Genomic DNA, 13,185 nt, shown 5'->3' on the forward strand with positions numbered 1-13,185 from the left:
ATATATATATATATATATATATATATATATATATGTTTTTAGTTATACATGGACGTCTTCCTTGTTACTGTATGTAAATGTTTATTGTAATGATTTCATACTGTTCAACAAGTGAATTAAATATTATATTATCTAAGAGGCTGAAATCTCTCAAACTAAATTTTACAAACCAAAAACGAACAGTGCGTTCATCAACACAGTAATTGCCAAATCCCTGATTATGGATTTTTCGGGCTGTTTCGAAAGTACTTTCGTTCAATTTGAATTCGTAGAGAAAAATTGGCCGAAAATCGCTCAACGGCATCATTTTTTAAGGACAAAACACAAGCACTACAGGAAGATTTTTAGGACGCTCTTGGAACGGTGCCTGTGTGAAAATAGTGATTCAAATTGGATGTGAATCGCTGGAGATTAAATCCATTTGGAAAAACGTTCTCAGGGAGTTCATTACACATAAACGCCGTTTTCCAAATGAAAGAATTCTTGACCAGTGAACAGTTCTTGGTGGAATCAAATATAACAAGTAACTTGAACACTTCCCGTGAAAGTGTCTATAGAAGAGAGACACATCTCTAACCTTTCTTCGATGTTCCAGACTATCAAGGTTCCAAGTGATATTCTCGTCTCCAATCAGGTGGATGGCTCTTTTCTGGATGGAATCCAGCAGCTTCATGGAAACAATACTCCAGAGAAGGTCTGATCTGAGCTTTATAAAGCATCAAAAGTTGTTGAAGTGTACAGTTTTTTATTCGGAACAGTGTTCCAAGCTTTTGAGAAGCAGCCTTTGCAATTCCAGCCACATGATTGTGCCAAGACATATTGGTGTCCATTTTAACCCCCAACAAACTTATCGAAGCAGAAATTGTCTGACCTGACAATCCGGTTCGAAGATATTATTGATCTTTTTGGAGAAAACCGATGCCTGGGTTTTTGTGGCATTGAATTGAACCTGGTTACTTTCACCCCGATCCGAAATTACGTCTAGATTCTCATTAAGATATTCAACCTCCAGTTGCCAGTGAAGATGTGCATCCGCAGCCGATGTCCTTGAATCCAAATGTAATGAAGAGACAAGTGTGCTGTCAACGGCAAAGCAATATTTTGGATTTTTGTTTTTTTCCAATAAGTCGTTGATATACAATAAAAGAGGGTTGAAGACAATATGGTCCCTGGGGAACACCTGCATTGATGTCGAGAGTATTCGAGATATATCCATTAACGGCCACTTGCAGGAAACGTCCTTTTGGGATGCTGAAGAGCCATACACAAAAATGATCCTACAAGTCATAGCATCGAAGTTTGGCCAGCAAATCATCATGCCGCACACGGTCAAAGGCCTAAGAAATATCAAGCGCAACAGCTCTCGACTCTCCATTTTTCTCGATTGTGACATACGACAGAAGGTCGCCTGTTGATCTTTGTTTCCGAAAGCCATATTGATAATCGCTTAAGATGTTGAAGCCTTCCACTGATAGCAAAGCAACTGGTCTATAGTTATTGGGAAGAGTTTTCTTGCCTTTTTGGAAATAGGCTGAATGCGAGCAATCTTTCATCAAGAAGGAAAAACCCCGTTCTCGTAAGACAGGTTGGAAAGTCTGCAAAATAATGGTACGAATTCATTTGCGCACTTTTTAAGTACGATGACGGGCACCAAACGCCTCGTTGATATTGAGTTGTCGCACAGTAAAACAGTTATAAGCTGAAGAAAGCCAAAAGAAAAAATTTAAAAAAAATGAACAGCATCAATGTATTAAGTACAAAATTCTCAACAGCGCCACAGTAAAATAAATATTTATTGACATATGGTGCTACAAAAACACAAAAACTTTTGAAATAACCTGATATTTCACTTCATTGGCAAATGTAAGCTGACATTCATTTCAAGTTAAATTTCAAATTTATAATTTCGCTCCTCGGTAAGTGGTATTTTGGCAGGACTCGCAGACTGGGGTAGCCTCATCATTCTTGCCCTATGATGGAATCGTCTATCAAAAAATCTTATTTTTGCCGCAATGATCTTTCCAATGGACATTGGACACTAGCACTAGAGGGTGTGACTCTCATAACATAATATTTTTGAGAGATATTTGGAATTGATGAACATATTTGATTATCCTTTTCTCAAAATGAAACAAAGATCTTCAGTCTTGTTTGAATTAATTTTTCAAGGCAGTGACACATACATACCTTTCCAGAATATATTTTACGAACTGAGCAATAGCACTTTTTGGTGGGCAACATTGACAATGGTTGTGATTAGAAACAAAAAACAAACGTTTGTTAACCGCCCATGAAAATTCAACCCACATAAAATCTAAATGTTAAATCATATTTAATTGCTTTATTTCTGTATAATTGCTCTACTTCTATATTCAGGATATAACAATAATTGACACGAATTAAAATAACAACTTTTCAACTTCATAACTGTAATGATCATCGTTGAAACGTATAGAAATAATTGCTATTAATCTGGTTTTTATAGGTGAATGTAACTAACAGAAAAAATATTCAATGTCAAGTTAACGGAAAAAATGTTTCCACCTTTGGAATTCCGGTATCCATTCCGGCCTAAATTTGTTGCAATGTTACATCTAGAAACGCCATCGCAATTCAAAATAAAGTTTTTCATTCAAGAAGACCTCCATTGCAATTTTTCTGACAATTCAATACTTAAGTTGTTATTTTGCCGGATTCGCCAATGTCAGGTTCTAACTAAATATGGATTCAATTGTAATCATTCTTATTTTCGTTAACATATTGCCTTTAATAGCAAATAATAGTAATTTACTGTTTTCGGACGTGTTACGTATACTATTTTTTCGTCATCCGTGTAGAATAACAAATCGATGAGACACATTTCTTTATTATATTTATTTGTAAAACAAAATTTCGAACATTTCAATTCTTATTTGTATCGAATATTGAAATTCGATACAAATAAGAATTATTTATTCAAATGGATTTCGCTTTGAAAAAAGTCTTTCATCGAGTTTATGGCGTAGAAATAGGAAGAACGGCCATTTTTCAAAAAAAATGCTTTTTAAGAAAAACTATTGAACCTAGCCATAGGGAATACTCAATAAAATTTGTAGAGGTTTTGTTGACGCTCCTTATGGATCCGTGTTAGTAATCACACGTTAAAAGGTAAGACCTCGTTAATCCTTAGCTCGCACAAGTTTCGACTTCTGAAGGTTGTCGTTCGTAGGGCCGCGACAGCTGGTTAATGGAAAAACAGATTTTAAACAGATTTTTTTTAATATACAGGGTGTTCCATTCAAAATAAAGAATATTCTGCAAAATTTTGTTTACAATATGTGGCAAGCGGTTTTTCATACCCTGTATATCACAGATCGACTTCAGATACATCGTTTGAGAGAGTTACCAGTGTAGAATATTTGACCAAAAAAAAATACAATTGGACTTGGCACAATTTTATAATTTCAAATATTCTGAGTGACGAATATTGGAAAAAAAACCTGTCATGCTAGATATCTCGAAAACCGTCAATATTTTCGAAGTGAAGATATACATAAAGGGTCTTTCATTTTCTATGTAGAAACCGAAAAAAACGATAAAAAATATAGGTTGCCATTTGAAGAAACACAGTTGGGATCCGCCTAGAAAAAATTGAACACCCTGTGTGACCGCCAATATTTTTATTTTGTCGAGCTCGAGTAATAAGGTAATATTATAGAAATTTAGATTTCTATCTGTTTCCTAAATAGAGATATGGAACACCGCGCCACTGTTGCAGAACCCTGTATATATCATCATTGACTACAAAATAGATATTTCTAAATGAAATCTCGAAATATGCATCTATCCCGACTACCCATACCGTAGATTCTGGTAAATTACTATCGGAAAACAACTACTTCTACGGCTAATACCACGCTGGATATTGAATTATATCCGACAGACATTTATGAAAGATACCTCGCAAAGGTTAGTATCGTTTTTCCAGCAGCAGAACCATGCTGAAATTATTTGAGTAAATTACCTACAGTCCGGTTTCGAAGTATTACCTCTCATCAGTGCAGGGAAGATTCCACCCAAACACTAGGGTGCCTGGGACTCGATCAATTTAAACGCGGCTCAACTTCGTCTAAGATTGAGATTGTTAACTAGTAACAGCTCCATCTCCTGAACAAAGCCTGAAGCCTGGAAGAAACATCCCATTTACCAATATTCTAACAGAGATCAAAACGTGTCTGGAGAGACTGTATCGATACGTACTAGAACCACAGATTCAACTAGAACTAGAAAATGAATATTTCGAAATAAAATCTCGAAATATTTATCCCTCCCAACTACCCACACCGTAGGTTCTGGTACCTCTCAAGAATTTGTACACAAGCTAAATATGAAATTAAAAAATAGTTGGACATGTAGATATTTCATAATTGGTAACACTCTTATTTGACATACAATATTAAGAAAAAGACGTGTAATTGAAAAATTTCATCAGATTCAATAAAATGATTTATACAGGGTGTAACTGAATAAGTGTAAAACATTTAAGGAGGTGATTCCTCATCGAAAAAAAGATAGGATCTTTCATATGAAGAAACTTCATTGGAGCTTCCCTTGTTAAGATACAGCCCCTTAAAGGGGGTACATAAAATTTGTATAACAATTTTTTCACAAGCACTGAAAAAGTTACAATATTGGAATTAACCTGACGTTTTGTACTACCAAAAAGACACTTAGCCAGTAATTTATTTGGTTTACACCATGGTTGTAAGGGGTGGAAAACGCAACCCCTAAAATTTATTTCCAATGTAACTTTTTGTCTTATTATTTGTTTACCATTTAAAAATTTATTTCTGATAGCATGTTTCATTCTGAACAAAAAATATCTCTTGGGTTTTTTGCCTAAAATAAACCACTTCGCAGCAAAAAATTATTTTACGAACAACTACAGAGATACATTGTCATAAATGCGAACTGGATTTATTGTTATTTTGTAGTTAGTACCTGCATTAAACGATTGAAGGGTAATAAACAAAACTAATTTATTAATAACAAAACACACAACATGTAGAAATCATAGTAAATGTTCAATATGTCCACCTTCAGACATTACGCATGCGTCTAGACGCCGGCGCATTGAGCCACGTATTCGCTCAAATATTCCTCGAGTCTCTCTGATTACCCTGCACGCATCGATGGTGCGGTTTCTTAAGTCCTCTACATCGCGAACAGGGGTACGATAAACCAAATGCTGTAAATGGACCCAAATAGAGGAATCAAGAGGATTGAGATCCAGGGATCGAGCGGGCCAGTTCTGTGGTCCTCCTCAACTTATTCACTGATTTGCTTATGTTTCAGTTGAATGCTGACGTGCTACTTGACTAAAATGGGCGGGAGCACCATCATGCATGAAAAACATATCCCTTCTGACGCTCAAAGGAACTTCCTCCAGCAGTACTGAATGCACTTCTCTTATAAATTGAACGTATGCCTCACCATTTAATCGAGGAGGTAGAAAATGAGGCCCAATTAAATTATCCCCAATAACTCCGAGCCAGACGTTAAGAGAAAACTGTTCTTGATGGTTAGTTTCGACAATAGCGTGAGAGTTTTCATCAGCACATATGTAGTAATCATGAAAATTAATAATCTTTTCCCGAGAAAAACTACATTCGCCTGTGAATTCTATCGTCTTCAGAAAGTCACAATATCTTCTAATCATTTCCAGCATCCAATTGGTTCGGTTCGGAAAGTCTCGCGGTAACAGTGCCTGTACTCGTTGCAGATGGTAAGGGTATAAGAGTAGTAGGTTGTCCTTCAATCAAATTAAGTACTGCTTTCTTAAGCTGTGTTGTTCGTACTTCTCGATGGCGACCACAATCCTGCGTTCTCTTGTCGAATGCACCAAATTCTCGTAATCGTTGATGAAATCGAGCAAATATTCTATGTGAATTATGCTGCCGTTGAGGTTACATTTTAGCATATCTTCTAGAAGCTTCTAACCCATTCCCTGCGACAGACCGTAAACGTAATGCATATCAGCCATTTTGTATATGCCATTTTGATAAGTGAATTAATAAAGTAACAAATTAAGAACAGAGCAACAAAACACAATTTGTATTAATTCAATTTCGAAAATTCACAAACTGACAGCGTCATACCAATTTAATTGTCACTATCGCTAATAGAGACCTACTAGATAGTTGTTCTGTAGTTGTTCCTAAAAAATTTTTTTGCTGCTAACTGGCTTATATTGGGACAAAAAGTTACATTGGAAATAAATTTTAGGGGTTGCGTTTTCCACCCCTTTCAACCATGGGGTAAACCAAATAAATTTCTGGCTAAGTGTCTTTTTGGTAGTACAAAACGTCAGGTTAATTTCAATATTGTAACTTTTTTAGTGCTTGTGAAAAAAATTGTTATACAAATTTTTTGTACCCCCTTTAAGGGGCTGTATCTTAACAAGGGATGCTCCAATGAAATTTCTTTATATGAAAGATCCTATCTTTTTTTCGATGAGGAGTCACCTGCTCAAATGTTTTACACTAATTTAGTTACACCCTGTATTGATCATATTATATTCATACCTAGTGCACGTGAAGTTTTTATTGTTCATTCTATAGCAATATGTAGTTTGGCATTGTTGCATATTGTATTGTAGTAACAAAACACAGACTAGTGAATTAACCTTTCACAGATTTTCATATAGGATAAACAGGATCGACTTCATATGCATGCTGTATGACCAATTATAATTACCATTCTTACTCACATTCACGTAAAAATGGTTGAACATGTTTCTGTCAGTTTTGAGGTGTTTCATGATTGGCAACACGGATATTCAACATATGAAAATATTAAGAAGACTGTTATTCTAATTTAAAAAATTGTAATTTCACCTCATTCAAAAAAAGAATTTTGTGATTTGGTCGTATAACATCCATATCTAGTGAACGTAAAGCTGATATTGTTCATCCTCTGACGGGTAATTCAACTAAAATAATGTATTGATAGCTGGCATCATTGCCGATAAAATTGTAATAACAATACATTAACATTCACATACATTTCCTCGACATACTTTTTTTTGTTCTTAATATTTATATATGTATATCAGTGTTGCCAATCATGAAATGTCTGAAACTGACTGAAACATGCTTAACCATTTTTACGTGAATATGATCAACAATGGTAATTGCAATAGAAACATTTTCAGTTTGATCCGTGCTTGGAAGAGATCTTAACTTTTAACATTTCGCCAACATATGTGGCGACATTGGAGATAATCAGTGTAGTTAAATCTACCAGTTTCATTATTTACCAGACCAAGGTAGAATAATTCAAATGAAATATCAGAAAACAGTTGATCTATCAAGAAATAACACCATTGACAAAAGGGAAATGCTATCGTTTCAAAGGATACTAATTTCTACGAGCAGAAGATCGAAGGCATGCTTCAGAAGGGGCAATATACGAAAATTACATGAGATCCTGCTGCATCCATAGAAAAAAAAATGTACTAGACCTTGAACTTGAAAAAACGTACCTACATATTGATATCTATGGGACCGAGTACAAAATATGCATGCGAAGCAGGGCCGTAGCGAAAAGAAAAACCAGGGCGGGAGGGAATCCAAATTTTCCCTACCCCACCAGCAAAATTTCTCAACTTTCGAAGAAATGGAAGCCGAGGGATTAGTTACTACTATAATATATTAATTTTCTTTCTTAGCTATCCAAAGATTGGCTGAATGATTATGCCCGTTAGGGTATGCACAAACAAAAATAAATTTTGGTGATTATAAAAATAATAATGGAAATTATTCCACTTTGGACCAAGGTCCTTGGTCCTCCACCGTATCCACCATGTATAGGAATATTCAATACAAATGAAAGCAAACAACACTCAAATAATATTGTACTTATTGTTTTCTACTATTATTTTTTCTATCTTCACGCCCTGAATTTTCCCAACTTTTCCAAGTCGAAAAACAGTGAAAAGTTGGGAATTTTGTAAAATTATCACTTCAAAATTTGTGGACTGTTCAGGACTGTTTTCTTACTTGGGAGAAATTGAACTTTTTTGAAGATTTCAAACAATTCAGAATTCTCTTCAAGTTATGCATGTTGGGAAATCCCAACCTTCTCCTGGTTCTTTCCCATTTCTTATTACCTCTTCTTTTCTTTTCTCTCATTTTAATTTTTTTTAATTTTCATTCATTTTTCCACTATTATTTTTTTCTATCTTCATGGGCCAAAATTTCCCAAATTTTTCCCAAGTCGAAAAAGCAGGGGGGAAGCCCTCCCTTTCCCCCATGGCAACGGCCCTGATGCGAAGAGTTCGCTGTCTATATACGCTGGTCATAATTTACAGTTATAACTGAGAATTTGTTCACACTAATAACTATAAATTATCATTTATAACTGTGAATTGACAGTTGTGAATATCAATTGCGAAAAACTAATATAATAGATTTCCATGGCCTTCTTTCGTATTTTTTAGACATACAGCTACATTTGATTTTTAATTTTTTTCAGAGACATCGCTAGGAAAATCGGCTGCGGATTCGTTTCAGTAGACTGCACCAGTCACTATTCAGCTTGTGCGGCGAGGAAACTTGGTTTTGAAAAGCACTACACTCTCAGATATGAAGACTACAAAGTTGATGGAAAAGTTCTTTTCACTCCGGAAGCTCCTCATAGAGCTTTGACTGTCTACACACAGAAAATTTGTTAAACAAAGGAACTTTCCAATTGTATACCATCTTCCCTTCTAGTAAGTTGAATTGAAACATTCTGTTTTTTTACCACGTTCATTCGTAACTAACGTTACTGCAGTTTCGGCCCATAAGGACATTTTCAAACTTATACATTAAAGGTTACAGTACAGTAACGTTAGTTACAAATAAAAGTGGTAAAAAACATTAAATGTTTCAATTCTCGTTTCTTCATTATGATTTCCTACCACATTGTAACGGTTACATCCATCAATTTATTGAAATTTCAAAGTGTTAAGCTTCCTTGTAAACCTTGTAAACTAACCTGCTTGTAAATTTTTTCAAGTGAATTATTTATAAAATAATAACATTTAGAATAGAAGAGTATAAACACATAAACCATCAACTGAATGAAAAAAAAAAATTATATGTCCACTCGTACTGTATACAGTTGTGGGTTGTGGGCTGTAGATCTATGCAGTGCATTTTGGCTGTCAAATGCCAGAATTACCATTCTCGTCTTTTCATGATCTTTGATTTCTCTTTCGGTGACTAGGTACTTTCTATTTCCCTTAAGGTCGGTTCAAACACATCAATCCCGTCATGTCACAGTTCCGGCGCCGAACGGAACAATACGTCATAAAAAATATTCTTTAATAGAAATATGCCACCGGCGTTTACATTCATCCATTGCCAAAGTTTCCAAGCAGACAGGTTTCGACCCGTCTACCGACCGATGTTATAATCTCCGCGACCATATTTTTTGGTTTTGCCGGAAACATGTTGGGCGGTACAAGTGAGTGTGAGAAAATATAATGTTTTATATGATTTGTAGCATGTAAAATATATGGACAATAATGTCAAAAATAATATTTGGGAGGAAACCTTAAACAAACTGCCATACGCTGCCTTGGTGAAATAGCTCTTCTCCGGTGTCTGTGTCTTCTTTTTTCATTTTTTTTTAATTTTTGAAAACAATACGTTAAAGCAGTTTTTCGACATCCTAAAATATTGATGAAATTTTACATCATCATGAAGCAGTTCTTTATACAGTGTCGCATATTCTCCTTCGATATCTCTTTTTTTCCATGCGTCATGAATCCATTTTCGTCTTTTTACTTGGTTTGCTTCCGCTTCTCCTTCTTCGTTACTTAATCTGTGGTCCAAACATATAGCAATTGCTAATTCTTCATCCGAGAAATTTACCATCTTTTCAACAGATTGGTCGCTGAAGAATGATGCATTCCGGTGTGTACGAACAGACGAAACGAATAGCTCTGGGACGGGACGGTACCCTATCGGTGCCGGAACTGTGACGGGACTGATGTGTTTGAATCTCAGAGTAATAGGTACTCTGAGGTTTGAATCGACCTTGTCGACGGAATTTTGTGAATGGATTAATGGGGTAACCCGAAATTGTTAATATTTTCAATGTTTCGAATATATCATATAAGTATAATATATCAATCTATGAAAAGCGTGCTATCTTATAATTTTCAAAATATTGACTCAAATAATGATAAACAAGAAAAAGATCATGGTAACTCGAAAAAGAAGTTACCATTGAATAATTAAATTAGAAATGAGAAATGTTAACAAAAGAAATACCTACTTATATTTTTTTATATCAAATTCACAAACAATACATATATACATGAATGCCATCAACATTACGCCAAATGTTATAATATATTTGAAATATTTAAAGATGAAAAACAAAAAAAAGTTAGTTGTTCAATTTAATTATTATCAAAATCTTTTTAGAATTTGGTAACAGAATTTGTCAATTCAGTATACCACGTAAATAATTCAAAAGGTTATTCCATTGGCGTTTAATGATTTTTTTCCAAATTCAGTTTTAATTTCTGCAGTTTTCAAATTAATGTATATTATATAAGACACTGAAGGATGTCTCTTCATGTTTTGCATACGAAAGACCTGCAAGACGACGCAAATAACAAGAAATAACAAGACCTCCGCTTGGCTGGTATCCAAACTTGGATCATCCTCAAAAATGACTTCAGAAATATAACAAAGAATGTCAAATTGCCCCCAAAACTAATTTATGGATTAGATTTGGTTTCTTTGTATAACGAATAACTTTTATTTACGCACATATTGAATGGTATTATTTGGATGGTTTAAATCTGTCTTTATTTTTTTTAACAAAATGTACATCGAAATAACTTTTCGTACCAGTCTCACTCTATTCTTTGTGCTCTATGAACATCGATAGAAAATTAGGTTGCTTTTATATCACAGTTCCAATATTTTAGAAAAAATTGACTCCTCAATTGTTAGTCAGACATTGTATGTAATTGTGAAAAATGATTAGAGAAAAACTTCAACGATACTTCAAGTGAAGTGATTTTTATTGAATCAGTGTTATTTTTACTATACTGAATGTTATTGGATTAGGTACTGAGTACTTGTTGTATAGAATGTAATTATGAGTTTTAATTATTTATGTATATGTCACAAATGTATGAATGTATTAATAAAATTTTTGACTTTGTATTGTATTTGTATTATTATCATGTCCTAGCTCATTCCAGCATTTTACAAACTATTTGTTTTATATTTTTTATACAATTCCTAAATCAGTATCCAACATAAATTTTGCGATCGAAAATACGCTGGAATATATTTTAACACGTCTATAGGTCCGCATTCTTCAATTTTATATGAATCGACTACCATCTTTATTAGAAAATTAGTAGATTTTGCGGCGCCACTGACAAGTTCGGCAACAAAATTCGCAAAACAGCAAAAGCAAACACTCGTAAAATAATGTTTTTTTATTGTTCATAAAATAATCAGATTTCGGGAAAGTTATTCTAATTCAAGGCTAAATCGAGTTAAAATTGTGGCTATTTTCATATTTCACTGTTTGAGATATCTGAGACTGAGACGGACCACAGCACAGATAATTAAAATATAGGACATCAACTAATTGAAAGTATAAAACAATACATGCGTATTCCTTATTCTTCTTCTCTTTTTTTATGACTGATGACGTGCTGGCGCAGTGGGCCATATGTATTTCCTATTCAAATCACAATAATGACACGTCTTTTTTTCAATATTATATGTTGAATATCACTGCTGCCAATTATGAAACAGAATTAAGTAACATCGCAAGTTCGCAATGATATGTAAATTAATTTTACAGCATTTTTGCACATAGTTCTTGGTGTACGTAGTACTTCCATATTCGAAGAGCGAAGTATCCAATTCAGGCGTTTATAACTCACCGACGTTTTTCTATCATTATTAAGTACCATTCACCCAGTCATTCAGCAGGGAGAATTCATGAACTTATCCCATGAGAGGTAGCTGTCCCTTCTGTGACCAGCAAAAAAATAAATACAAGGTTTTAATAATATATAATCATATATCACTATGCAGGCGACGGTGAATAATATGTTCAAGAAGTTTTTATAACCACCTAGTACCCGGTAGAGGAGAATTCGTGTCAGCCAGCCAGTTGAATTCAAGATAGAGAGAGGGCTTTTGGATTAAAATAAATTATTTGTGATAATAAGTGTGATAATTACTAAAGCATTGCTATCATCCTAAATTATTTTCCTGCATGTTGCTTTCATTCAATTATTCCGTTCAGATATAAAACCTGAGTTTTGGTCCTGAGCGCTCTTGAGAGAAACAGTTATTCATATTCTCATACCTAGGTCAATATTGTGGAACTTAGTGGAAAAATGTGCAGATCACGCTCTTTTACAACGTCGTCTGTTCGGTACACAGAATATAGAGGGTGTTCTGTGCTATAGATCCTATATGCCTCAACCACAGAAGGGAAACTCAGCACGGAACAGTAAACATGAACTTTTGGAGAATCTTGATTTTGTCAACCTAAAAATTTCGTTGAGTGGTTATTCCTTGAACATGGTGAAATTGACCTTTTTTGGTTGAATTTGTTGAAATATTGGCATAACAAGCTGCCGAGATGACATCGTAATAATTCCTCGACTGCAATCAAGATATTCACCTGACAGGTTTCAAATAAATTTAATTTATCGCTAAAAATGACATTTAACACTTCGAACACAGAAACTTGACCCTTCAACATCAAAGTCCCGATAGATGAGCGTCCCTTCTGTAAGGATTTCTGTGCCTCAACCATTCAACACGGCGACATCTTTGAAGAAAAAGTTAAATTACATCATAGACAAACAACGAGGATACTATTTTCCTTAGGTTATAGGACCTTCGACTATATTTGAGCCAACAACAATGATTCAATATTCAAAATAAAATGTTACGAAAATAGAACAATATCCTACCTAAAAATTATGCTCTTTCAAAATAAATCACATGCACTCATTTTAGTTTGCTGGTAAACAGGGGTAACGAATAGATACATTCTATAAAGAATGTTTAGTGATCAAAACTTCAGCAAGTATTTTTCGAAGTGAAAAATATACATGTTTCTAGATTTTATTTTACAACAGGTAACTTATAGCAAATGTTGGGA

At 34.4% G+C, this 13,185-nt stretch overlaps 2 protein-coding genes across 3 annotated transcripts in view; both read left to right on the forward strand.

Annotated features, from left to right (window-relative positions):
• AANAT1 (dopamine N acetyltransferase) overlaps positions 1-11,210 on the forward strand; it is a 196,498-nt gene extending 185,288 nt beyond the window's left edge. For both annotated transcript variants that reach the window (XM_074181679.1, XM_074181678.1), the window contains exon 4: positions 8,515-11,210. In XM_074181679.1, coding sequence (XP_074037780.1) covers positions 8,515-8,713 — 199 coding nt within the window. In that variant the 3' untranslated portion in view covers positions 8,714-11,210. The remainder of the gene's footprint in view (positions 1-8,514) is intronic.
• Positions 11,211-12,578: 1,368 nt separating this feature from the next.
• The window catches only part of LOC111505711 (galectin-8), a 37,261-nt gene continuing 36,654 nt past the window's right edge, over positions 12,579-13,185 (forward strand). Inside the window, exon 1 of the mRNA XM_074181611.1 lies at positions 12,579-13,162. The gene's annotated coding sequence lies outside the window, so the exon portion shown is untranslated. The remainder of the gene's footprint in view (positions 13,163-13,185) is intronic.

This window comes from Leptinotarsa decemlineata, unplaced genomic scaffold (assembly GCF_025532065.1).
Source record: "Leptinotarsa decemlineata unplaced genomic scaffold, Ldec_3_MD MMD2_tig00026314_RagTag_RagTag, whole genome shotgun sequence".
In the NCBI taxonomy this organism is placed as follows: Eukaryota; Metazoa; Arthropoda; class Insecta; order Coleoptera; family Chrysomelidae; genus Leptinotarsa; species Leptinotarsa decemlineata.